The 27,769-nt window shown below is 44.4% G+C and overlaps 2 protein-coding genes and 1 long non-coding RNA gene across 4 annotated transcripts; 1 reads left to right on the forward strand and 2 right to left on the reverse strand.

The window, feature by feature from the left end:
• Positions 1-1,016: 1,016 nt before the first annotated feature.
• Positions 1,017-5,064, reverse strand: LOC103164661 (E3 ubiquitin-protein ligase TRIM39-like). Of its 2 annotated transcripts, none has more exons than XM_029077063.2 (2): positions 3,439-5,064; positions 1,017-2,106 (listed from the first exon to the last, which is right to left on the reverse strand). In XM_029077063.2, the coding sequence occupies exons 1-2, from the start codon at positions 4,828-4,830 to the stop codon at positions 1,705-1,707; spliced, it is 1,794 nt and encodes a 597-aa protein (XP_028932896.1). In that variant the 5' UTR covers positions 4,831-5,064; the 3' UTR covers positions 1,017-1,704. The 2 variants fall into 2 exon arrangements, with proteins under 2 accessions (XP_028932896.1, XP_007671231.2); XM_007673041.3 differs by having other exon boundaries at positions 1,713-2,093; positions 3,439-5,063.
• Positions 5,065-5,472: 408 nt separating this feature from the next.
• On the forward strand, positions 5,473-20,380 carry LOC107548083. The gene is made up of 2 exons (XR_001604434.3): positions 5,473-5,573; positions 20,057-20,380. It is a non-coding gene; the product is annotated as an uncharacterized LOC107548083 (long non-coding RNA).
• Positions 12,888-21,928, reverse strand: APELA (apelin receptor early endogenous ligand). The gene is made up of 3 exons (XM_016228566.3): positions 21,691-21,928; positions 20,052-20,141; positions 12,888-14,485 (listed from the first exon to the last, which is right to left on the reverse strand). Exons 1-2 carry the CDS (start codon positions 21,764-21,766, stop codon positions 20,053-20,055), a joined length of 165 nt encoding a protein of 54 aa, XP_016084052.1. The 5' UTR covers positions 21,767-21,928; the 3' UTR covers positions 12,888-14,485; position 20,052.
• Between the last annotated feature and the right edge of the window lie 5,841 nt (positions 21,929-27,769).

Genomic DNA, 27,769 nt, shown 5'->3' on the forward strand with positions numbered 1-27,769 from the left:
CACTTACTGTGTGCCGGTTTAAGCACTTCATATTCACCCTACCCTCAGTCCCATAAGCACTCATGTATATCGCCATCATTTATTTTAATGTCTGTTTCCCCTACAGACTAAGTTCCTTATGGAATTATCTACCACTTAGTATAACGCTCTGCACCACAAGCACTCAATAAATACCATTGATTTATTGCATCGATTGTATTGTTTACAAATTGGCAAATTCTACCTGCCTCCCGCTGTTAGAGGATAAGCTTTTTGTGGGCAGGGAACATGCCTTGTGCTTCTGTTGTTCTACACAAGCACTACAATGCATTGCACTCAGGAAGCTTCTCAATATATTTCATGAGACATTTTTGTGAGTTAAACCTGAGTTAAAATTGCGTTCCCCTTTTGGAAGGCAGAACCTGAATGGCCGCTTTTTTCTGTTAACGTTTCATAGATATTTATTTCAAAAATTTCTCTATGAAAAGGAAGGGATATGGAAATTATTTTTACTCTGGTAACAAGAGTTTTAAAAAGTTGACATAGAAATGTTTTGCCCTGTGGTACTAAAATAATGTTTTTCAAAATAGGTGGTTTGAAAAATATGAATTATTCCAAGTACATAATTTGCTAAAATGAAACAGGTTTGCCTAGGATTACCAGAGGCCACAAAACCCCAGAGCCTAATGGGCAAGATCAAGCAGAGGGTTTATACCTTTTTCAAAAAGTCAAACCCCAAATGAACAAGTGTACTTTATAATCATACTGACACTGTAATAAACACACACATTTGCTCAACTACTAGCAGTTCTGAGAAATTGAACAATTCCTCCTTTCACCCTACCTGCTGATCTATTCTAATGCCCTTACATTTTGAAGTTGGATTTGTGTTCTCATCACTTTTCACTTATTCCTCCTTTCTATGTCTGTGCTCTTCCACAAGTGACCAAGTCTGAATTGCTTATTTTGTAAATGTTTACCCCAATGTTCAGCACTTTGTATGTGCTCAATAAGTACATTTATCAGTCACTTGCAGAGCTTTCATCTCTCTCTCTCCTGCTAGACCTCCGTAACATTACACCGAGCAATCCCATTATCTGGGGGTTATGTTCCTGACAAACCCCGCTTTTCAGAAAAGTTGTTCTAACTGCTTTCCCTACAGGGACTGTGTCTGATCCAATTATCTTTTACATCTATTCCTGCCCTTAGCACATAGTAAGTGCTTAATAAATACCATGATTATGCGTGCGTACACACAGCCGTTTCTTCTGATATCCAACTGCATCCTAGAAAGATGTGCAGTGATGATGCGGTGGGACAGATAGAGGTAGGGGAATCAAAGACCTCTGGTTCTACGCCCAGCCGTGTCACCGGCCGCAGTCACCCCACGGGTAAGTTGTTTGGCCTCAGTGGACCTCAGATGTCTCATCTGTAAAATGGAGACCACTGTTCCTGCCTGTCCCCACCTCACAGAGAGGGTGTGAGGACAAAGGTGAGATAAGAAATGTGAGAGCACTTTGGGCAATTAAAGTTTTATATTCAAAATTTAAACATTCTCTAATTGTAAAAGGCACATTATGGAAGAATTTGATGTATTAGGAAAGAAAAAGATCAAGTAGCCACATTCACCCTAATAACACGATAGCTTCTCTTTCCTCCCTCTTTCTTCTGCCACCCCCATTTCTGGGATTTACAACGGGAAGAGTTTGTGGCTGAAAGGGGTCTTCAGTCAAGGAGGATACAGCGGTTTATTCTGTGGTTAGTCAGATTTGTCTTTGCTCGCAAAAATGCCTGTTTCATTAGAAAGCAAGGTGTCAAAATTGCCTTTTCACATTCCACAAAACTGGGGCTGGGGGGAGTAACCTCGTTAGCAACTCTTGCAAATGCTGGTTTATCCTTGGGCCTTTTCTGACATGACCACTTTAAAAATATATATTTTACAGAAGAAAGACTATGATCTTGAACGGACTGACACTTCCAACCAACTGGAGTGATTTCAAAAGCTTCAGATTGCACCGGCCAAGACTGCAGAGGCGTAGGCTTTTTTGAGATGATTTTCTGGAATTCAGTTTGCAATGCTGTTCTTCGGTAGGTTTCCGTACGTTCTCCATACACTGTGGAGAGAGACTAGAATGGGAAACACTCACACTTCAGAAGAGAAGGATTCACGGTCGCCATGAACTAGGGGAAAAGTATCTGCCAGTCAAGAACAATCACTGGGGTAGGAGAAAGGAGATGAGACAGTCCTCAATGGTGTCCGAACCCATAATTTTTTTTTAAAAAAGCAAAAAACCCAAATGTAAATGAGGCCACCAAAAAACCTACTTGTCTTAAAGCAGTCCCATCTAACTGCTAAGCAAAAAATGCCCTTATTTTTCTTAAAATTTCAAGTTAAAAAAAAATCCTGACTTGCTCAGTTGAATATATATATATATATACCTGAATACCTACAAACATTTTTACTTTGCTGTTTACAAAACACTTAAACCTGTTAGTGGGTCACACCCAAAATGAACATCTGGACAGTATTTTCTTGAGTCAGTGACTCATGGTTTATCCTCCTTCAAAATTTGAGATAGATAAACTTCCCAGATCTTTTAGAAAAGGAGGCTGGAAAGCATGTAGAACACTAAGGATTAAGGTGGCACCTTATCCGGTACTCTAATAATGAAGCTTGGGAGTGCTGAGATACGGGCAGAAGCTAAAGGAACATCTTTAAAGAGAATGACTGCAATTGCAAAGAGCTACATTAGTAAGAAGGATTACTGCTTGATGCTTTCAAATATGCTGCCTAGCAAGAAAGTCACAAAAGAAAATGAAGCAACGCAAACCTAGAAGCTAGGTTTCTTCAAACTTCAAAGCCCTTTTGAACCGTCTTTTAAATGTGTCTTCCCAGGCTACGGACTATTTCTCATCCTCTTTTTTTCCGTGTGTTGTATAAGTAATGGAGGTGCAGATCATCAGTAAATGACAAATAGGAAAATCATAAACGTACCCTTAAATGTGCTGTACTTTGATATAGAGAGATGATCGGGTGTAAAAGAAGGGCCGGGGGAAGGGGGGGGGGGAGGAAATGGGAGGATGAATGAGAAAGGTTTGGAGCCATTCGGTATTTTTAAACTTTGCGACTATTATGCCATTCTACAGATGTGTCTACTCCAAGGACCTCAGAGTCGCCTGACGAACCGACTCATCCTACGACATCCCCAGTGAGGTAGATTTTGACATTTCTGTCATTCTGCTGCAGTGAAAGCAGAAGGAGCTACTGACTGGCTTTAAGGTCACAGGAATGAGGGTTGCAGCTAGGAAAATTCCCTTCATCCCAAATGGCGGCTCCCAATTCCCTACCCAGTTGCAGGACTGCCCTCGTGAGCCTCCCCCTCCAGAGAACAGGATGGAGAAAAGAAAGAGAACTAAAAAACACGCAGGTCGTTTAGTTCCTCATTCCCAATCTGTTACCGGTCTGATTATCAGAGGAGTCGAGTGCACTCCGGGGTAAAAAAAAGGCCGAAGTTTTTCGGTGAAAGTCTCGGTGAAGGTATAGATGTGAGATCGATCGTTCATGTTGTAAAAGGACACCTCGCCCAACTCATAGTCCAGAAAAATGCCAATCCGCCTAGGCTTGACTCTCAAGAGAAGCGGCGTTGGGTTCGAAGTGAGAGCGGCGTATACGTCTCTATTCCACAGCCGTAACCTCCAGTAGCCGCCTTCGGGTGACGGCGTGATCTTTCCTTTCCTGGTGACGGACTCTCTGCAAACCCCCAGGGTCCACTGGGTTTTGTCCCCCACTTCCACTTCCCAGTAATGCCTGCCCGAGGCAAATCCCTCGGAACCCAGGACGAACGGATAATAAGTGAACCTCTCGGGGTTGTCGGGAAGATCCTGCTTCGTGTCCCCGAACCTTACGCTCTTACGGTCCTCGGAGAGGATCAGGTTGGGATGCGCCGTCTCGGGATCCAGGGTTACGTCGGCTTTGAATTTGCGGATCATTTTCTTCAGAGCAAAATGCTGCAAGGGAAAGCTGCACGTGTCTTTCTTCAGTTCGATGGAGACCGCCGCTGGAATTTTGATATTTTCACACCTGCTCAGGGTGCTTTTGATGCCCTTCAGCAATTCCACCGCCGACTGCTGAGACCTCTCCTCGATCTCGCTTATCAGTTTATTGAGGGAGGAGCCGTGGTCGGAGAGTTTGGTGACGTTCTCGTTCAGTTTCTGGAGAATCTCCTTTTCTTCGTCCTCCAGCCTCCTGAGGACCGCCTGCTGCTCCTCATTGAGGAACTGGTGGAGCTTCTCGAACTCGGAGGCTAATTTCTGCCGGCGGCCCTCGACCTTGTCCCTCAGCGCCCCCGGTTTCCTCTGCTCGCTGGAGATGAACTTCCGCACGTCCTCCACCTGCCTCCGCAGAGGGCCGAGGTAACTCCGGAGCCTCTTCTTCTGCGCCGGGGCCGCTCTGTCGACGGGCCGCACGCTGTGATCCCGGTGGTCGCAGGAGATGCGGCAGACCAGGCACACGACCTCCTGATCCTTCTCGCAGAAGAGGCTGAGGGCCCGGTGATGCTTCTCGCACACGGTCTCTTCCCGCCTCTTCCTCTTGCTCCTCTTGGTCTCCAGCTGCCGGGCGATCTCCGCCACGTTCCCCAGCTGGCGGTTGGTCCTGAAGTTCCTCAGCTGGAAGCGGCGCCGGCAGACCGGGCAGGGGAAGTGGGCCTCCTGGTCCTCCCAGCAGCGGGCGATGCACGACCGGCAGAAGTTGTGCCCGCAGTCGATGGTCACCGGGTCGTTCAGGTAGTCCAGGCAGATGGAGCAGCTGGCCTCCACCTGCAGGCTCTCCAGGGCGCTGGCCGTGGCCATGGCACGGGGGTCCCTGCCGGACGGCGGGTGGCCGGAGGACACAGGGGTCCCTGCCGGACGGCGGGTGGCCGGAGGACCCGGCCGCCTGCCGCCTTCTCTCCCGGAGGGCGCGGGGCTCGCTGCGGCCTGGGGGATGGGGGCGGCTGCTGCTGCTGCGGGTGCTGCTGCGGGTGTGACCGCTGCTGCGGGTGCGGCTGCAGGGGTTGTTGCAGATGCTGCTGCAGATGCTGCTGCAGGGGTGACTGCTGCTGCAGGGGTGGTTGCAGATGCTGCTGCGGATGTGGCTGCTGCTGCTGCTGCCGCCGCTGCTGCTGCTGCAGGTCCCGCAGAGGCCGCTCCCGGCCTCAATGGCAAACGTGCTCTGACCGTCGCCCGGGCCGCGAGGCGCCACCTTCTCCCCCACGCGCCGGTGGCAACGTCCGCGACGAGGCCGGGCCGGTCCCGGCCAATCAGAAGGCCGCACCGGCCGCCCCTCCTCGCCGTCGGCCAATCAGCCACGAGCGGCCGGTCCCCGCCTCCCGGCTCCGCGCGGCGCAGCCAATCAGGACGGCGGACTCGCCTCCCCTCTCCCCCCCGCCCCTCCAGGCTCCGCCCCCGAGCTCCAGCGTTGCTGGGGGGGAGGGGAAGAAAAACGTCCGCCTCGGCGCGCTCCCGTGGGGCGGCAGGTGCACCGGCGCCTCTCGGCCGGCAGGTGGCGGTAAGGAAACGGCCGTTTGGCCGTTGCATCCGACGGCTGGTCATCGGTATTATTATTATTATTATTATTATTACTACTACTACTAATTCTTTCAATCGTATTTACTGAGCGCCTTCTAGGTGCAGAGCACTCTACTAAGCGCTTGGAATGTACAGTCCTACCACAGGTAGAGACAATCCCTGCCCAATGACGGGTCCAGTTGGTATTAATAATGTTGAATAATGTTGGTATTTGTTAAGCGCTTACTATGTGCCGAGCACTGTTCTAAGCGCTGGGGTAGACATAGGGGAATCAGGTTGTCCCACGTGGGGCTCACAGTCTTCATCCTCATTTTCCAGATGAGGTAACTGAGGCCCAGAGAAGTGAAGTGACTTGCCCACCGGTCACACAGCCGACAAGTGGCATGTTATGGTATGCTGTCCTCTCCCAAGCGCTTAGTACAGAGCTCCGTCCACCGTTAACGCTCAATAAACCCCAGCCCTGCTTGGAGTGTGAGCCCCATGGGGGACAGGGACGCAGGAACTCTGTCCAACCTCATTGACTCGTACTATTTCAGTGCTCAGATCACTGTTGGACACATGGTAAGCGCTCAACAAATACCATTTAAAAAATCAGATTGCTTGATTCTTATAGCCATATCTGTAATTTATTTATTTCTAATAATAATAATGTTGGTATTTGTTAAGCGCTTACTATGTGCAAAGCACTGTTCTAAGCGCTGGGGGATACAAGGTGATCAGGTTGTCCCATGTGGGGCTCACAGTTTTAATCCCCATTTTCCAGATGGGGTAACTGAGGCACAGAGAAGTGAAGTGACTTGCCCAAAGTCACACAGCTGGCAAGCGGTGGAGCTGGGATTAGAACCCATGACCTCAGACTCCCGAGCCCGGGCTCTTTCCACCGAGCCACGCTATTTCTCTCAATGTCCGTCTCCCCCTCTAGACTGTAAGCACATTTGGGGCAGGGAATGTGTCTCTTTATTGTTTAATTGTGCTGTCCCAAGCGCTTAGTAGAGTGCTTTGCACGCAGTAAGCGCTCAGTAGATATGATCGATTGATCGAAAAGGAGGGGGGCAACGGCTTGGGGAAAGATGGTCAGCTAGGCCAGAAAGCCAAGCCCCGTTCCAGGTGGGCCGCCGGGATGCTCTGACCCCTGGGTCCGTCAGACTCCTTGGGCCCGGGCCCCAGCTGGGAGCAGGGCAGATTCAGCAGCCACACCGTAGCAAGAGGCCTCGATGGACTTTAGGAAATTAATCAATTAATGACGCTTTATTGAACACTTACTATATGCAGAGCACTGTGCTAAGTCCCTGGGAGAGTACAATACAACAGTTAACAGATACAGTCCCTGTCCATAATAGGCTTATAGTCTGGAGGGGGAGACAGATATTAATAATAATGATGTCGGTATTGGTTAAGCACTTACTCTGTGCAGAGCACTATTCTAAGCGCTGGGGTAGATACAGGGTAATCAGATTGTCCCACATGAGGCTCACAGTCTTAATCCCCATTTTCCAGATGAGGTAACTGAGGCCAAGAGAAGTATTTAATTAATTTAATTTAACGTTGGTATTTGTTAAGCGCTTACTATATGCCGAGCACTGTTCTAAGCGCTGGGGTAGACACAGGGGAATCTGTCCCACGTGGGGCTCACAGTCTTAATCCCCATTTTACAGATGAGGTAACTGAGGCACAGAGAAGTGAAGTGACTTGCCCACAGTCACACAGCTGACAAGTGGCGGAGCCGGGATTCGAACCCCTGAACTCTGATTCCCAAGCGCCGACTCTTTCCACTGAGCCACGCTGCTTCCCGTATAAATACATTAGCAGTGTATCATACATAATTTAAGGATATGTGCACCTAAGTGCTGAAAGAGAAGCAGTTGGACTGGAAGTCAGGAAACCCGGGTTCTAATCTCCGCTCTGCCCCTTGCCTGCTGTGGGACCTTGGGCAAGTTATTTAACTGCTCTTTGGGACAGTTTTCTTATCTGTAAAATGGGGATTCTCCCTCCCACTTAGACTGAGCCCCATGTGGAACAGGGACTGTGTCTCCCTGACTATCTTATCCCCAGCACTTGCCACATAGTAAAGGATTAATAGACATCCTTGGCATTAAGAGATCATCCTTCCTCTTTTTTCAGCAGTGGGGCTGGGTCTTCTTCCCGATTTTGGCCACTGTACTTTAAAGAGGATGTCCATAAACTGGAGAGGGCCAAGAAGAGAGTAACAAAAACGATTAAAGGGATGGATTATGAATCCTCCTGTGACATGGATGAAAGGAACTGAATTCCTTTCTTCTGGTGAACAGAAGGCTAGGAGGGATTACAATTACCTCTGAGCACATGATTGGTTTTTATTACATTTATTTGTTCTCTGGGGGGCCTAAACAAGAGGATGGGGCGTGCGGTAATTCATACACCGATCCGCGTAGGTAGTCGACTCTCTTTTTAACAAGCATCCAAATAATCTTTATTTACAGGAATCTTAAAGTTTGCCCCTTTTATATCCCCATAGGAATCTGAGTTAGTTTTAGTGTAACATTTTCAGTTTGTTAAAATGAGTTTATTGCCAATTTGTGTTAGTCACTGAATATCTTTAAAAGGCTCACATTTTTCCAGATTACATTGACTAAGAATAATACGCAGAATGGTCAGGGTTGATGTCTTTTTGAATTACGATTAGTGTGTGGTTAACACTTGAAAATCTGGGTTCAATGATACCGGTAAGTGCGGAAACCGGCTTTACTGACCATTACCTGGAGCAGCCAGGCGGCTGAGAAGAAGGGTCCCCTGAAAAGTGAGAACGCTGGGCCTTGTTGCTCTCAACTTTCTGTCCCTTCCCACCCTTTTGAATATTTCACCAGCACCCTCTTCGACCCCTCTCAGGGTTGCACCAGGAGAGTTTCTACCAGGCTCCCCCTCTCCCTCTTTCACCTCCCCTCAGCTAAGTCCCCTTTCCCCCCTTTCCCCCTGCTTCTTCCCCTCTCCCTTCCCCTCCTCTCAGCACTGTGCTCATTTGCATATATTTTTATTACTCTATTTATTTGTTAATGAGGTGTGCATCTCCTTGATTCTATTTATTGCGATTAAGTTGTCTTGTTTTTGTCTGTCTCCCCCGATTAGACTGTAAGCCCGTCGATGGGCGGGGATTGTCTCTATCTGTTGCCCAATTGTACATTCCAAGCGCTTAGTACAGTGCTCTGCACATCATAAGCGCTCAATAAATACTATTGAATGAATGAATGACTACGGGAGGGAGAGCCAAGCAGAGGCCCGTCCATTCCATTCCCGGCTCGGCTAGCGAGTGTCAGGCAACCTGCTCCAAGTCAAAACTCACCCGGGCCGGGCAGCAGCGGCGTGGGAGGGAGTCGAGGGTGGAGACTCAGGTTTACTGCACGGAAGGAGTCAATGGTGAACCACTTCCGTATATTTACGAAGAAACTCTACGGATCGACCACCGGAACGATCGCAGATGGAGGCGGGGCGTTGTGGGACAGGTGTGTCCGTGGCGTCGCTACGGGTCGGAAACGACTCGACGGCATAAGACGAGACCAGAATGTAGCGAGAATCCAGCCCAGCCCAGCGTGGCGCCCAGGGAGAAGCTAGGGCTAACAAGAAAAGTTTGAACTGCGATCGTTAAACTCAAGTCGGCCCCATTTAGGGAAAGTGAAGGGACTGTCCTAAGTCTCCATTATGGGCACCTAAGTGGTGTAAGAGGTAGCAATGGAGAACTCATCTGGGCTCCCGATCGTAGCCCGAAGATATTACGTGACATCCTCAGGCCAGAGGTCCAGGCTGTGAGCTCGTTGTGGGCAGGAATGTTTCTTTGTTACACTGTACTCTCCCAGGTGCTTAGGACATTGCTTTGCACACAGTAAGCGCTCGGTAAATACAAATGAATGAATGAGTGAAGGCGGAGAGCATCATTTGGAAGCACGCCCACGGGCAAAGCGGTAGGTCCCGCCGCTGAGCCCACAGCCCACAAGCTGCACAGTCTGGGTTCTCCTCCTGCAACAGTCAGTGGCAAATGGTAATAATAATAAGAATGATGATGATATCCGCTAAGCGTTTACTATTAGAGAAGCAACGTGGCTTAGTGGAAAGAGCCCGGACTTGGGAGTCAGAGGTCGTGGGTTCTAATCCCGGCTTCGCCACTTGTCTGCTGTGTGACGTTGGGCAAGTCACTTAACTTCTCTGTGCCTCAGTTACCTCCTCTGTAAAATGGGGATTAAAAAATTTGAGCCCCACGTGGGACAGTCCGATTCCCCTGTATCTACCCCAGCGTGCAGAACAGTGCTCTGCACATAGTAGGTGCTTAACAAATACCATAATTATTATTATTATTATTATGTGCCAGGCACTGTAGTAAGTGCTGAGGTGGACACAAGCAAATCAAGTTGGACCAAGGTGCAACCGCAGTCCTCGGCAGCTGGAAATGCCACGGAGGGAGTCTCTGTGCTTCCAAATCATTGGATCAGTGGTATTTATTATGCGCTTACTGTGTGCAGGACACTGTTCTAAGCGCTTGGGAGAGTACGAAACAACAGAGTTGGTAGGCACGTTCCCTTCCCTCTTATATTGTAATCTTCCATGTGCCTGTTGATTGACCAGAACCTTGTTCCTGCCTGACTGTAAACTCCTTATTGGCGGGGGACTTGTCTACACACTGTTGTTATATTGTACTCTCCTAAGTACACTGCTCTGTCCGTAACAAGTAATCAATAAATACGATCATTTGATTGACCGACTCTTGCCTGCCTGCAGGTAGACAGGCACGAGCAGAGGGGAGGGACAAGGAAGGTGTAATGGGAGCACACGTCGGAAAGCTCCTGCGTTGCAGAGTGTCTTATAATAATAATAATAATAATAATAATGTTGGTATTTGGTAAGAGTTTACTATGTGCAAAGCACTGTTCTAAGCGCTGGGGGAGATAAAGGGTAATCAGGTCGTCCCACATGAGACTCACAGTCTTAATCCCCATTTTCCAGATGAGGGAACTGAGGCCCAGAGAAGTGAAGTGACTTGTCCACAGTCACACAGCTGAAAAGTGGCAGAGTCGGGATCTTATCCCATTTTAATATGGTATTCCTAAATGTTCTATGGAATTGACTTTCACGATCAATGTTTCAAGTTCAAATCTCAGGGCTAAGGGTTAACAATAAATTCATTTGCTTGCTTCATGTCCTCAACCTAGAAATGATCAGATTTTGCTGAAGATAATAATAATTTTGGTATTTGTGAAGCGCTTACTAAGTGGCAAACACTCTTCTAAGCACTGGGGTCGATATGACGGTAATGAGGTTGTCCCACATGGGGCTCACAGTCTTAAGCCCATTTTACAGATGAGGAAACTGAGGTACGGAGACGTTAAGTGACTTGTCCAAGGTCGCACAGGAGACAAGTGGCAGAGGCCAGGATTAGAATCCACTTCCTCTGACTCCCAAGTCCGTGCTCCGTCCACTAAGCCACGTGCTTCTGGCTTCGTCTCCGTAAGGCTGTAAACTCCTTGTAGGCAGAGAACAGATCTTCCAACTCTGTCATACTGTACTTTCCCATGTGCTTTAACAGAGGAACCTGCACAGAGTAAATGCTCTTTAAATACCACTTTAAGAACACTTTGGGAGAGTACGATCGATTAATCAATTAGTGATTAATCAATTGATTAATCGATCGTACTCTCCCAAGCACTTCATACAGAGTGCAGTTCATAGTAAAAACACAGTAAAAACTGATTCTTAGGGCTGAGTACCTTTTTTAGGTGGATAAAGGGAAAAAGCTGGAATCTCTTCGTAAATCTGAGTAAGAGAAGATTCGGGACTTTTTTCTCTGGCATCAGTTTCTGGGATTATAAATAGTTATGTACCCAGGAAGGTGAAGGAAGCAACGATCACAGGGAGAAGTGTTTTACAGAATTTGTTTAATGCTTATAAGCTGTGTAGAGCTCGTCCTCTTCAAAGCACAGTCAATGGATCTTTCTACAAAGTGCCCACCACTGAAGCTCCCTGGTGCTCAAGAGAATTCTTCTTGGGCTCTTTACAATTCAGAAAGGGGAAATAACATTCTTCTCTTCTTTTAATCTTCCCACTGGTGCCAGATTATTCATTAGGTGTGGGGGAATGTTTTCGGGGAGTAACTCTCCAACTTTCTTCCATTTAAGTTAAGGATAGGCTTGGGAAAGCAGCTGCTTGTTAATTAATCCTCACAATACCTCTGTGAAGTAGGTAGCTATTATTCTCATTTTAGAGATGGGGAAATGTGGTCAAGGTTAAATAACTAGTCCAAAGACACTCAGGCAATCGACATCAGAGCCAAGGTTAAAATAATAATACTTCATATACTGCTATTTATCTGGGAGCTCAAGGCAATTAGCACCGAGAGATTTTTTTAACTTCTTGTCTGTGACATGTTATTTCAAATCCCCATTTTTAATGACAAGATAGACTTTTTTTTTACAAAATAGTAATGCTATTAACATTCTAGATACAACATTGTAGCTGAGATGTGGGTGGTGAGTTGGCCAGTGATCATTTTAGATTGAATCTCGGTGGGTCTGACTTTTTATAATAATTAATGTATTGGTTAAATGTTTTCCTTGTGCCAAGCACTCTACTAAGCCCTGGGATAGGTTCAAGATAAGCAGGTCGTCTGCAGTCCTTGTTCCACTTGGGGTGCACAATCTAAAGGGGAGGGACGATGTCTCCCCGCTTCTTAGAACCTTCAGCGCTTGGGAGAGTATAATACAACAGCATCGGTGGACGCTTTCTCTGCCCACAAGGAGCTCCAGTCAAACAGAAACTCTGGCCTCCTGACTCTTCATTCAGTCAATAGTATTTATTTATTGAGCGCGGACTATGTGCAGAGCACTGTGCTTAGGCCCCTGCTCTTTCCACCAGCCAGTTGAACTGAGGACCTTCAGACTCCCAGGCCCATGTCTTATCCAATAGGTCACGGGTCTTGAGCTCGAATCCTGCTCTGCCACTTATCTGCTGTGGAAACTTGGGCAAGTCACTTTGCCGTGCCTCAGTTACCTCACCCAGGAAATGGGGATTATGACTGCAAGCCCTATGCGGGACTGTGACCCACTTGATTATCTTGTAGCCATCCCGGTGCTTAGTACAATGCCCGGCACATATTAAGCTCTTAATACCATTAAAACAAAAAAAGATGTTGATTTTGTTGCCGTTGCTTAGGTATTATCCTTCATATACGGTGGGCAGCGGTGCTCAACCGTCTTCCGTAGCGCTGCCATTATAAAAGCAAATGACCTGATGCCGTTATTTTATAATCCAGTGACTAGATGTGAAAAATACAAATGCACAGTCAATCTAGATGGTTACTTTTTTGATTAAAATGACAAAAATCAGAAGCAGCTGAGTATCCTTTTATTTGACAGTTATCAAAATCAACTAAGAAAGGACTTCTCCGTCTATCCCCATATTACGTTTACAAAAGCTCTAAGGCAGATTTTTGAAAATTTTTCTTTGGATGCAGGAACTTTTACATAAGACAAATATAAAATAAACATTGTAAAAATTCATTAAAAGGAGATATATTTGAAGTGCATAAGTTTTTATTTCACAAATATACAGACTAGTTATTTTATAAACATAAATATCAGCATAGATAATAACCTAGTTTATTACTTAGATGTACTTGTAGTAAGGAACAAGAATTCACCCAGAACCAAGACATCTAGGATTTTCACTTTGATGGTACTTTTAACTTTTTACTTGGTTTCCAAAAAGAAGCAGTTAAATAAATTCCTGTTGTTGGGTTTCCTTAAATTACGGTGCCTCGTTGATATACTTGTGTTTCTGCATCTATAGCACAAAAAAGCGATATTGCCAGAGTTTTTAATTAGAAATTCCCACATATTCAAATCCATATTCTTTTCTTTATAAGCAAAATTTTTATTGCCCTCCCTGATAATGTAGTCCATTACAGTAATCTAGAACGGGCACTTTAAAATGTGATGAAAATTAAATAATGTAAAGCCTCATCATTTAAGTTTAAATAACACAGTTGCAACTCAGCCTTGAACTGAAGCTAGATGAGATTCCAAAAGATACTTAAGAAGAGGTTTTGGGGGGAAAACTGAGTTTCATTTATGCTGTTCAAGTTCCCCTGATCATTACTGCTTCTCCTGTTAATTGCTTCTGTAGCAACCAGATCGGCTCACTCAGACCGAAAATAAGGATAAATAATGAGGGAACCAGAGGATGGTCTAGAATCACCCATATAATTGTGTTTTCAATAAATCATCATGTTACGATGATTATCCGACGCAAGAAAATTTATGTACAGTCTTGAAAAATCTGTCAAGCATAAACCCATAGGAACCTGGGTTTATTAGCCCAAACGCATGCCTCTCAGAAATTAATATTTTTCATCTCTGAAATAACGTGCACGCTTAATCGAGACAGATTTTATGCGATTCCTGTACTGCCAAATGAATTTCAATAGCATAAGCACCAATACCTCTATAACACAAAAACCTATTATCTTTAAATGGTAACTATTAAATAATTGCTTGCTCTTAACCATTTGCCATTTTAAAGCAATATAACAAGCACTACCAGAAATAACAAGTTTTGAAAACATCCACAGCTTGTGCAGTAATCCAGTCCTATTTTATGTCAGTTTGTTTTTTTCAGAGGCATGATTTTTTCTCTCTTAACCTTATAAGACCACTGATGTTCAGAAAAGATAGTGACTATCTCGATAACCCTGGCATTTTCAAACACTTGCAGGACGGAATCTTTCTGTGACTCCAAATTATTTCTCCTCTAAGAGAAACGGAGTCTCTGGTCTCACAGTTCCAACAGGAGGCTGAGAAGAGACTTGGGTGGTTTCAGGTGATTCGTTTTAGGATGTGGATTCCTCCAGAGGATTTCTTGGGAGAGCTTCTATCCTTCACTGCTCTTCCCCAGCGGTGCAGATGGAAATTACTCAGAACGACTTACAATTGGGAGATAAAAAAAAATTTTGATTAAATGTTAACATCCAGCCACTTCAGTTTCCACATATACTTCAGACAGGAATTTGAATTCTGGACCCCTAGCAAGAAGAGGAGCAGAGTGGCCTAGTGGAAAGATTACAGACTGGGTGTGAGGAGACCTGGGTTCCTATTCCAGCTCTGCCATTTGCCTGCTGTAGGGCCTTGGGCAAATAACTTTTCTGGGCCTCAGTTTCTGCATCTGTGAAATGGGGACTCAGTATTCATCACCTCTCCACCTTAGACTGTGTGGTCTGTGTGGGACTGTCTCTGTGACCCTAACTGTAGACTGTAGGGCTGTATCTGATCTGGTTGTATTGTTTCTACCCCAGTGTTATGCACATATTAAGTGCTTGAAAAATACCATCATGGTTATTTCAACAGTGGGAGGCAAATTCTGGCCTTGTGAAAATACGCATTTTCAGAGCAGGTTAAAGCAACTTATTTGCTTCTGTTGGGCGCTAGAGGGAAGAGTGTTTGAAGAATGGAAGTACCTGCCACTTGGAGATGGAATCAAGAATTGGTCTAGGGTGCAACACTGTCAATCAATAAATCAACCGGCTAAGGAGCAGAATTATGTTCTTCTACTCTTTAACACTCTCCATTACCCTCCATGTTGGGCCACAAACCACTAGCTTGTCCACCCAACGTCCACGTAAGGCAGGTACTAACAGAACATGGGAACACCAGAATTCTCCTTTGCCATCCTGGAGGTAACACATGTACATTATGTTACATGCATTTTACAGCTTACACGATCTAACATAATGCCATAGGACTTGTGTGGGGATATGTCCCTGGGAGAATCTCTGTCACCTCTTTCCTTTGCTCCAGATTTGTTGCGTTTCTCTCTCAGGACCCTGGAAACAGAATCTCCATTACAGAGCTGGGGGGCTCGGCAGTAGCAGTTGTGTCAGGGGGAGGTTGGGTCTTTAAAATAAAAATACCAGACACAAAGGCATCTGGTGCCATACTAGTAGCAGACAAGGGACGGAGAGTGTCCTAAATAAAATTGGGTAAATGGTCACCCTACCTCCACACTCTCAGGGCAGCAGAGAAGAGTTTGGAGATTCCCCTGAAGACAGGATCTGGAAATGGCAGTCCTGGGCAACCACCAGTTCCAAAAAATCCTAGCCCACGCCCTGCCTCTCAGGCCTGAAATGCCCTCTTGGCTCAAATCTGACAATTACTCTCCCCTGCTTCAAAGCCTTTTTGAAGGCACATCTCTTCCAAGAGGCCTTCCCAAAGCCCTCCCTTTCCTCATCTCCCACTCCCTTTTATGTCCCTTTGCTCTTTCCCCGTCCCAGCCCCACAGCACTATGTACTTATCTGTAATTTTATTTATTTGTATTGATGCCTGTCTCCCCCACCTCTAGACTGTAAGCTCACTGTAGGCAGGGAATGTGTCTGTTTATTGTTTTCTGGTAGTCTCCCAAGGGCTTAGTACAGTGCTCTACGCATAGTAAGCACTCAATAAATATGATTGAATGAATGAATGAAAAAGTGATTAACCCCAATGAATCAGTGGTACTTATTGAGAGCTAGCTGTGTGCAGAGTACTTGTGTACTCAAGTTCAATAAAATAGAGTTGGTAGACATGATTTCTGCCCCAAAAGAGCTTACAGTCTAATGGTTTAGCCAGACATTATAATAAACTACATATAGGGTAAGGGCAGAATAGAGGGATAAGTACATAAGTGATTTGAATAAGATTTCATTTAAAAGCAACTTGTATCATCTTTCTTCCAATCTCTTGCTACTTTACAGGAAATTGTTTAATTGCACTGTTTAAGTGATTGGGATTATTTCTAATGATATGCTGATGCCAACCTGTCTTGATAGTGCATTTGATGGAAATTTTAAAAGTTAAATGCATTTTCTGCCTGAGGACCAACTCTTTTTTCCACTATTAAACTTCTCTTTCATTGTAATGATACGTTCCAAATGGATTGTTCCTTTTAATTAGATGACCCGATTACAAAGATTGTTGTGTGAACAACCACAGTGATTATTTTGGCATTACTAATGAGGTTGGGAATATGTTCTAGAAGTAAATACTCTGAAGCTCCACAATCAGACCTTTGCTTATTGTGCTTGAGTTACAACAGTGAGATAGTGAATAGCTACTTTATGGGCACCTTTTGGAGAGTCTATTAAACAGGTAAACGAATAACAACGTCCGATGCTGGTGCAAGCCTGTAGGAACCTTTAAATGTCATAATTACATTTTAGGCCAGGTCTGATATTAAGCATTAGCAAACATATTCAACTGTACGCTAGCTAAAAATGCTAGTTATTTCATTTGCAGAGGGAAGTAGGCAACTTAAATAGGATGACTGTCACCCTAAAGGATATTAGGTTCTGTCTGTTCCAGAATTTTTGCTAGGCTATTGAAATTCTGGATAGGTACAACAGGTTAGAATCCTACCAGTAAGAAAGGGGTATTGTTTTTTAACCACTAAGTCACTGGTTCCGTTTAAATGCACTCACATAGAGAATCCTGTATTTAACTGCTACTATCTAGGATGACTCAGGTAACCCTTTCGGCATTCCAATGTCTGGTTTCAAGAGGTCTAAAAGGATGTATATTTGATTGAGGTGGCCGCTTTTGTGGACTGGAAATGGGGGGAGAGAAGGGGAGCAAAAACAAAAATGCCACTCCAGGAGGATTTCTGAGAAGAAATGCCAAAAACTGGACAATTCCTCCAAACTGGGATGAGTCGATGACCCAAATATTGAGATATCTAACATCAAGATGGCAATAGAAAAATGAAATAAATGCCCACAACCCAGCATCGAGATGATCACCCTCATATTTACTCATATTTACCACAGGGGAGTCTGTTCTAAGGTATGGGCTGCCTTGGATCAGAACTGTGTGTATATTGGAAGTTTCTAGAAAAGCTCACCTGCAGAGTCCTCCTTTGACCCAGGCCAGGTTTGGATGGGAGAGCAGAAGTCTATCCTGGTTTAAGCTCCCTATATTGGACCTCCTTGGGCTTCTTCAGACTACTGTGGGAAACTTCTTGCCACACTGACTCTTTACCTATATTCTAGGCATACTCTGATGCATCCAGACCAACGGTGGGTTGAGAATGTGGGGTGGGAGAGTCAGTACATGTTTGTTTCATGGCAAGAGGATTCTGGGATGTTTAGATGTCCAATCCTGTCATATACCCTCTCTGTTTCTTGCTTTCTTGATTATTAAGAAGGAAGAAGTTTTACAAATTTGAAATGATGGACCAATGACCAGCAAGAGCATGGGCCTGTGAATCAGAGGATGTCAATTCTAATCCCAGCTTCTATTCCCAGCTCTGCCATTTGTCTTCTGCGTGTGACCTCGGGCAAGTCACTTAATTTCTCTGGGCCTCAGTTACCGCATCTGTAAAATGGGGTTAAGACTGTAAGCCCCATGTGGGACAGAGACTGTGTCCAACCTGGTCACCTTGTATCTCCTAAAGTGTTTAGAACAGTGCTTGGTGCATAGTAAGTGCTTAACAAATAACATAATTACCATAAATTGTTATTAAGAATAATAGCAAAAATTCACCCTAGTAATAGCCAAGAGATTTTACCACTGTACGATGAATACCACAGAAGAATATAAGCCATTAGGATATTTAATGTCCCTATTTTTCAAAGGCTGATCTGAAAAAAACTGCACCAAAAAAATGAAGAATACTCAAATTATCTACGTATTGCAGAGTTCTACATTAAACCAAGAGTAAGAAAACATTTGCTGCCTCCCTAGCCAATATCAGCTGGCAAAGATGGAGGAGTGTAGAGTTTTGTCTGCAGAGTCTCTAAATATGTATCCATAAAAGTGAACGGAATCAGTGAGCTATATATCTCAAGGATTTCAGATAATGTGAAATTCGATATGTGCCGCGGACTTTAATATTTACTTTTGTCAAGGGTGTCAACTGAGTGGATGTGGTCATAATCTAATCCAGAAATTGATGTTTGCAGTAGATGCTTTCTAAAAAGTGATTTTTAAAATGTTGTCAAGCAGTCTGAAGGAACTGGGTAAGATTTGACTGGGTTTTTGGCTAACTGCCAGCATGGTGCAGGTGAGTATTTGAGGTCTGTTTTAGGTCAATTTTCCTGCGGATTACAAATTTACTCACATATGAAGACTTCCTGAACTCTCACCTTTCTAATTTCACTGAATATCTTGGGTAGTTCCTTTTTTTTTTAAGGAAATCGAAGATATCTTATGGATAACCGATGGTTTGCATTATGCAAGATATCTCTCTGCTGCTAAATCATATGCAAGAATCCTCCTGCTATTGCTATTTGCACTAGTGTAGACTCTGTTCTTTATAGAAGAGTTCTAAGCAAATATGATGCACCTTGGTTCCACCCAGCACAGATCTGACCATTATTTATAAATGACATTGAAATGCCTAGGGCATTATCCTGACACACCAGATTCTGTAAAATTCAAAAACCTTTCAGTACATGTTGAATTCAACAGTTCGATTGCCTGCTTCTCAGAAACTTCACCATTTGCATTTTCCTTGAACTCTGTTCAGTTATAAAAAGGCATTTTCACACCTTGGGTTACAAAGGAGGTATTTTGCCACAGGTAAAGAAGAGAAAAGTGCACTTGGTCTAGTTGGTCTCTGTACCGGTTAGTTTCTCATTACTGTACTTTAAGAGGTAAAATGGGTTATTTTGCTGCAGCCCCCTGCCAATTTCTTACTGCAGTGCTTTTAAACCTGGTTGGAAAAACATTCATTAAACAATAGGCATTGAATTGTTTCCTTCCCCAAATGAAGCCATAAAACAGGGTTGCATGCTAACAGACTAACCTATTACTGCTTGCATATGCATATTAATCAGCTAAATAGCATATCAGGGCTCACTTTGAAAGCAGGGGTTCTATTAAAAATGCACATGGTGCGGTAGAAAAAAAAACTATATTTGAACAAAAAACCAGTACCTTTTGGGAAGTGATTTTAATTCCACAGGATAAATGAGTCGATTTAAGGATCGCCAGGATGTGCAGTAATTTTAGAGGCCGTGGAGGGGGGAATGAAAAGATTGTGGTAGGTAGAAAATTAAGGAGAAACTAATTTTGAATCTCAAACAGCAAAAGGCAAATTAGGGTGGTTGTAAGATTCAGCTCCTGACTCCATCCTGGAAGACACTGTAATCAGGACCAGTCATACTAGTAATGTTGGAATGCTGCCATATAGTTTAGCTAAAAACAAATAAGTTCTGTATAACTTTTCAAAACCCGGTTTTCGGGGAAAATAAATCATTACGAAGAATGACGGCCAAACAAATCAAGTCTGTGGTTTGGGTAAGGAAACTGATTTTGAAATGCTTTAAAATGTAAGTATGACTTGGAAATGTGCTTCTTCTGGATAATATGCTTTAGCTACCCACAGAGGATTTCAAAACATATGTTTATAGGCACTCTGATAATTACATTCTCCTGGCGCCTGATTTTATGAGCACCGCTAACACAGATATGAATTACCACTGCCTAAATTTAGAAAAGCCATTTTTTATGCTTAATACCTCAGGGAAATGGCACTCGGGAGTGGAGAGGCATACATCTTCTTTGGGGACAGTTGTGTCTGTGTAATTTTCTGCGCAAGGCCAGGTTGGCTGAAATCAGAAGAGGAAAAATCACAAAGTGTTCTTTAGGAAGCTGGCTTTGTTGGTGTCTGGAGGAGGCGAATTACAAAACAACATATTTGATACAAGCTGCTGCCCTGATGCTATTTCATCAATTGCTGTTGGTTTCAGAATTGCTCGGTATATGCTACATCATCCACTAAAGTATTCACTGCACATTAAGCAACGATAAACAGGAAAACCAGCAAAGTAAATCACTTCAAAGCTGAGTCGCGTCTGTGTTATCATTCTCTTTCGAAACTTGCTTTTTACTAAAACATTTACCTGCCCTCACCATTTGGGGAGAGTAAATCAGTCACACATCTTTTACAAGAGCCTTGACCAGAGTGAGTTTTACTACAGTTCAGGGTATTTGTGGATCAAACCCTGTAAACACATTTCTTGTCTCCTGTATTGTAAGGAAGGATCGGACTGTCTTTGGGGGGGAGTAATGCACAGAGAAGAGGGCAAGTCCAGGGGATCACCCTTTGAGATTTATTCCTGCTCTGATTGAACTTTTGGTTAACAGAAAGGAAGAGTCTGAATTGGAGCCAACAGTGAGCACGTTATTAACCTAATGCAAATATTCCTGACCATTCGTTTTCCTGTTTTACCCAGAACAGTGAGCTTTCATGCTTAATCCATCAAAATTAGCTTTCTTGTAAATCATTTTAAATGCTTACCTTTAAATACATCTTCCTATTTGCCCTTTGAGCTTGTGCTTTGTTGGCTCAAACAATTAACTCTCCGTGTTACTAAAAACCTTCAGCCTTGAGTTAATGTAAATGAAAAAGGTAAAGACGTTACAGAAGACTTTCCTTTGGCTGTCTTTACGCTGCATGTACCCCATTAAAACTCTGACAACAAAATCCCCAACAAAAATCCCCAGAGAAATATCATGAATACATTCTTTTTATTTTCAGCAGTACCACGACTCTCTTGCCTTAGTTCCCCACCGATGCTCCTACCTGCACCCAGCCTCAAGTGACTCAACAAAGAGAATAGTTTTTGACCAGTTTGAGAGTTCAGCTGCATTCTGCTGAGTTGTGATTTCTTTTTTCCAGAACAGAAAAAAACCCAGAAGAGTCTAGTCCAGAATGCCACAAAGTCTTTACATGAATTGGATTATGCACCTCATTGGCAAGCATGAAATTCAATTTAGCAACTTAATTATGCCACTCTAGTTTTTTTGGCCCACGTCTGACAAATATTGTCAGGAGCGGGGCATTCAGTTTTCTTTGAACTCAGTTAATGCACCGGTCCAAAGCTGATAACGTCATATTTTTCTTCATATTCGCCTTCAACCATCAGTTGAACGGTATACAATACTAATGGCATTTGTTAAGCGCTTACTATGTGCCAAGCACTCTTCTAAGCGCTGATGAAACTCGTTAACCAAAGACAACACACTACCTTCGAATTCAGAAACGGTTTCCCAACAGTCACCTCCCACTCTCCCCGATTGGCAAGCACATCATTTATAAATTAGAAGTTGTGAAACAAAGAAAAAAGAAGAAATAGTTAACATCAAAATTCCTACCTGGCCTCTGTCCCTCGATAAGGAGTAGACCCATCATGAAAAAGAGAAATGCCAAAAGGAGCTGCTGGAATCTCATTTTTGCAGTCACACACACACACAGAGAGAAAGGATATCTATAGCACTCCCAGCAGATCAAACAATCCCTCAAATACTCCTGCTGTATCAGTGGGGCTTGGCTCGCATTCTAATGCCAAGCTTCGGAGTGAACTGCCAGCTGCATTTTCTAGCAAGGTTAATGATCACATAAGACAAGGTTACTGGTGCTGCATTGTGGTCAGTGCCTCCCCCTTTCCCTGAGCCCCCTCCTTTCCCCCTTCTTTGTCACTCCCCCTTCTTTTCCATAAGCAAATAGTGGAGAAATGAAATGTCCATGTAAACAGTAACTCCACTCAATGCGAGGGCAGGGAGCGCTCGGAAGAATGCCTCGAATGCCTTTAAATTCAAGCTAGGTAAGGAGAAATATGTAAAACAAGGCATGATACTCCCCCCCGCCCCACCCTTTCCATTTGCAACTGTTTAAACTTTGCATTGCCCATCTTGGTCCCACATGCAGAAAAGCCATGGAAATGACAGGAAGTCTCTCTTTTGTCCCTTTCAGAAAGCATTCTGAAGCACATACTTAAGACCTTCCAGTGCTTTGTGGCAGGGCGAGCTGCTTATATGCTGGATCTTCCCTAAAGTAGCTGCAAAACGTCGTTTATTCATGGCGAAACTAAGCTTTTAAAACTGACGCCCGTCTTGAGTCCCATTTAATGAGCATTGGAGGCCTGACTCGGATGCTTCGATGCTTTGTGATGGGAGAAGAAAGTCTTATAATATCTTCCAGGCCTGAAAAAAGTTCAAACATCTGTATACTGAAAATACCATACGATTCAGAAGGAAGGAAGGCCAGCTCGGATCTAATGCACACAGAAGAGGTGCAGAAAGACCCACTTGATTTTTTAAGGATTTCTTTTTTTGACATCTTTAAATTCAAATACATCGTGTCTGCATTTTGATAGATGAAAAAATCTGCGGGTTCCCCCAGATCGCTTTTAGGGAAACCAGACTTCTGAAATCAAACAGGACAGTGTAGACATCCGCTAAAATCTGTTAAATACGGATGCAATCCTGGTTGTAAACTGCATAATCTCCGCTTGGCTACAGAAAGCCTAGGGACCTGGGTTTCTCCTAGACTTGACGTCAGCTCTTGGGGTTGTGTTGGTTCTAAAGATGGTTCATTATCTCTTGCAGATTTCCTATGAATTTTCTGAGGCCAGGCGCCAGCCTCCAGAAACTCTCAGAAGATGGTCTTAAAGATTCTCTGAGTGATTCTCAGAGCCTGTTGAATCCCAAGAGTCTCGAAGGGAGTGCTTAGAGATAGTTTTCAAGTTCCTTGGATCATCAAACGGATTCATAAAAAAGATTAAACTAGATAAAATGCAAATGGACCATTTGATCGACTCTGTTTGAATTCATTGCCAGGGAATGCGATGAGATGACTTCCGCCGGGACCACTGTTACCTGCCTGTTCTTTGAGCACTGAATATTCACCGAAATACTGTCCTTCCCATCTTGGGAAACACATAAGAAAGCCATCAGCAGCCTGGCAGACCGTGTAGCCTTGTCTAGTCTAAGTTAAATGTCTATAAAATAATGGTAATAATAACAACAATTAAGGTACTTGTTAAGTGCCTACTATGTGCCAAGCTCTGTTCTAAGCACTGGGGTAGATAGAAGGTAGTCAGTTCCTGGCCCACATAGGTCCTCACATTTTTAATCCCCATTTTACAGATGAGGTAATTGAGGTGCAAAGAAATGAAGTGACTTGCTCAAGGTCAAACAGCAGACAAGTGTCAGAGCCGGGATTAGAACCCATGGCCTCCTGACTCCAGTCCATGCTCTATCCACGACACCCTGAATGATGGTATTCAACCCTTTTAATTGCTTGTGAAATTTGCACTTGCTATAGAGAATTATCGAAGAGTTTTTGTCCTTTTGGATGTAATTTCCTTTACTTGTAATATATTTTAATATTACTCTCCCCCATTAGATTGTAAGCTCCTTGCAGACAAGGATCCTGTCAATTAACTGCACTGTACTCTCCCAAGCACTTAATATAGTGCTCTGCACAAAGTGGGTGCTCAGTAATTACCACTGATGATTGATAGTTCTAGCTACCCAGTACCTGGCTTAGTGCAGAGCAACCTAGTAAATGCTTAACAAATACCACTATTATTATGTCATATTTAACTTGAAACGTGGGAAAGAAGCAGCAGGCAGACAGATCGATTGACCCAGGATTGGAAACTTGTCTAGTTCTGTGCTGATCAGAAGCAGAGAAGCAGTGGGTAGAGCACAGGTGTGGAAGTCAGAAGGACCTGGGCTCTAATACCGATCATCCCCTTGTCTACTCTGTGACACTGGGCAAGTCATTCTACTTCTCTGTGACTCAGTTACCTCATTTTTTAAAATGGGGATTTAATCTGTGAATCCGATTTGGGACAGGAACTGGGTCCAAGGTGTTTAGCTTGTGTCTATCCCATTGCTTAGTACAGTTCCCCACACATGAGAAGCAGCATGGTATAGTAGGTAGAACACGGGTCTGGAAGTTAGAAGGTCATGAATTCTAATCCCTTGGATCCCATGAGATCCACTTGGCTGATGTGTGACCTGGAGCAACTCACTTAACTTCTCTGTGCCTCAGTTATCTCATCTGTAAAATGGGGATTGAGACTGTGAGCCCCACATGGAACAGGGACTGTTTGCAACCCGATTTGCTCATATCCACCCCAGCACTTACTAAAGTGCCTGGCACCTAGCAAGTGCTTAAATAATACTATAATTGGTTAAATAACACTATAATTATTATTTTTACTATTATAGTAAGCGCTCAAGAAATATATTTTTTAAAAATTACCTAAGGAACCTTCTGGTTCAAGTCCACCCAGATCCAACTTTGTGCCAGACCAGTCTGACACTGGGGGCTTGAGTTCCAATAAACCTCTGGACCATCCTGAGCCCCTGAAGAGGCAAAAATCTACCAGTTGTATTGTTGCAATCAGAGGAGGTGACTTCATTTGATCAAAGGCACCATGTAGTCACTAAGGCGAAGAAGCTGTCACAAAATACAAAAGCCCTTTCAAACTCTAGTCACAAATCAAAGGATCCACGAGCCATTCTTTTCATTCATACCTACACCTGCAGCAAAATACCATGGAATTCAAAGGTTGTGTCTTTCTTAGGAGCTAATTTTAGGCCTATAGAATAGAGGCTTCTCTTTAAATAGTAATCTGAACCATTGAAATCAAACACTGGTTGCTGTAGCTAATTCATTTCTTCTCCCTCTTTGCTTCTCTAATGAATAAATAGGAGTTAGAAGAGGCTTCTGAGTCTAAATCAGAAAATGCAGAAGAGCAAACTAAGGTCTAAGTTCTCCAGTCCTTTCTATTGGTGTCATTTCCTGTATTTTTAAAAGTTAAGCCTCCATCTGACTCCTATTCTAACTGCTGCAAACAAGTGGGGAGAGAAGAGAAAAGCTGGAGGAAATCACTAAGGTATAAAAAGAGGAAATAAAGAGAAGGGTGGCCAGTACCTCCCCTCAGCTAAGCCCCCTTCCCCCCCCCCCTTCCCTCTGCTACTCCCCCTCTCCCTTCCCTTCTCCTCAGCACTGTGCTCGGTCTGCTCATTTGTATATATTTTTATTACCTTATTTATTTTGTTAATGAGATGTACATCCCCTTGATTCTACTTATTGCTATTGTTTTTGTTCATTCATTCATTCAATAGTATTTATTGAGCGCTTACTATGTGCAGAGCACTGTACTAAGCGCTTGGGATGAACAAGTCGGCAACAGATAGAGACAGTCCCTGCCGTTTGACGGGCTTACAGTCTAATCGGGGGAGACGGACAGACAAGAACAATGGCACTAAACAGCGTCAAGGGGAAGAACATCTCGTAAAAACAATGGCAACTAAATAGAATCAAGGCGATGTACAATTCATTAACAAAATAAATAGGGTAACGAAAATATATACAGTTGAGCGGACGGGTACAGTGCTGTGGGGATGGGAAGGGAGAGGTGGAGGAGCAGAGGGAAAAGGGGAAAATGAGGCTTTAGCTGCGGAGAGGTAAAGGGGGGATGGCAGAGGGAGTAGAGGGGGAAGAGGAGCTCAGTCTGGGAAGGCCTCTTGGAGGAGGTGATTTTTAAGTAAGGTTTTGAAGAGGGAAAGAGAATCAGTTTGGCGGAGGTGAGGAGGGAGGGCGTTCCAGGACCGCGGGAGGACGTGACCCAGGGGTCGACGGCGGGATAGGCGAGACCGAGGGACGGCGAGGAGGTGGGCGGCAGAGGAGCGGAGCGTGCGGGGTGGGCGGTAGAAAGAGAGAAGGGAGGAGAGGTAGGAAGGGGCAAGGTGCTGGAGAGCCTTGAAGCCTAGAGTGAGGAGTTTTTGTTTGGAGCGGAGGTCGATAGGCAACCACTGGAGTTGTTTAAGAAGGGGAGTGACATGCCCAGATCGTTTCTGCAGGAAGATGAGCCGGGCAGCGGAGTGAAGAATAGACCGGAGCGGGGCGAGAGAGGAGGAAGGGAGGTCAGAGAGAAGGCTGACACAGTAGTCTAGCCGGGATATAACGAGAGCCCGTAATAGTAAGGTAGCCGTTTGGGTGGAGAGGAAAGGGCGGATCTTGGCGATATTGTAGAGGTGAAACCGGCAGGTCTTGGTAACGGATAGGATGTGTGGGGTGAACGAGAGGGACGAGTCAAGGATGACACCGAGATTGCGGGCCTGCGGGACGGGAAGGATGGTCGTGCCATCCACGGTGATGGAGAAGTCTGGGAGCGGACCGGGCTTGGGAGGGAAGATGAGGAGCTCAGTCTTGCTCATGTTGAGTTTTAGGTGGCGGGCAGACATCCAGGTGGAGACGTCCCGGAGGCAGGAGGAGATGCGAGCCTGAAGGGAGGGGGAGAGGACAGGGGCGGAGATGTAGATCTGCGTGTCATCTGCGTAGAGATGGTAGTCAAAGCCGTGAGAGCGAATGAGTTCACCGAGGGAGTGAGTGTAAATGGAGAACAGAAGAGGGCCAAGAACTGACCCTTGAGGAACTCCAACAGTTAAAGGATGGGAGGGGGAGGAGGCTCCAGCGTAGGAGACCGAGAATGATCGGCCAGAGAGGTAAGAGGAGAACCAGGAGAGGACAGAGTCCGTGAAGCCAAGGTGAGATAAGGTACGGAGGAGGAGGGGATGGTCGACAGTGTCAAAGGCAGCAGAGAGGTCAAGGAGGATCAGAATGGAGTAGGAGCCATTGGATTTGGCAAGATTTTGTCTGTCTTGTCTCCCCCGATTAGACTGTAAGCCCGTCATTGGGCAGGGACTGTCTCTATCTGTTGCCGATTTGTACATTCCAAGCGCTTAGTACAATGCTCTACATATAGTAAGCGCTCAATAAATACGAATGAATGAATGAATGAATGAATGAATGAATTTATAGAACATTCGGAGATGTGGCGAAGTTTTTCTGTTCTGAAGTGTCTGATTTAAGGGAGTTGTCTTATATCCTAAATCAACTTGATTTTGCAGTAATATGGTAAATTTATATAATGTTTGGCATGGAAGGATTGCAGGAGATGGGTTTTATATGACAAATGTGTCAAAAATGTGGTAGTCAAAATGAAAGTGAGATATTATCCTCGGGAGTGAATGTCATGCTGAGAATGCCTTGCCCACTTACCAATTATATTTATTGAACGCTTACTCTGTGCAGAGTACTGTACTAAGCATTTGGGAGAGTATAACACAATATAACAGACACCTGGACAATGAGCCCATGAAAATACAGTCGTGAATCTTTCGAGTCTCCTTGTCATTTGTCCTACCACCAACAGGACATACGTTGGAATCATTTTTGCAGTAGTGGTGATGGTTTGCCCTGAGCCATGAAAACTCTTTCACCTGATCCCCTATGCCCAGCAAGGGGCCGCTGTGAGAAAACTCACAGGGATAGTAGTTGATTACATGATAAAAATTATTTCCCATTTAAAAATGGATTTACTCTTTATCCAACCTTTGCTAACACTTCTGAAGAGGATCAGACTGATAGCGG

The sequence above is a fragment of the Ornithorhynchus anatinus genome, chromosome 12, assembly GCF_004115215.2.
Source record: "Ornithorhynchus anatinus isolate Pmale09 chromosome 12, mOrnAna1.pri.v4, whole genome shotgun sequence".
NCBI lineage: Eukaryota > Metazoa > Chordata > Mammalia > Monotremata > Ornithorhynchidae > Ornithorhynchus > Ornithorhynchus anatinus.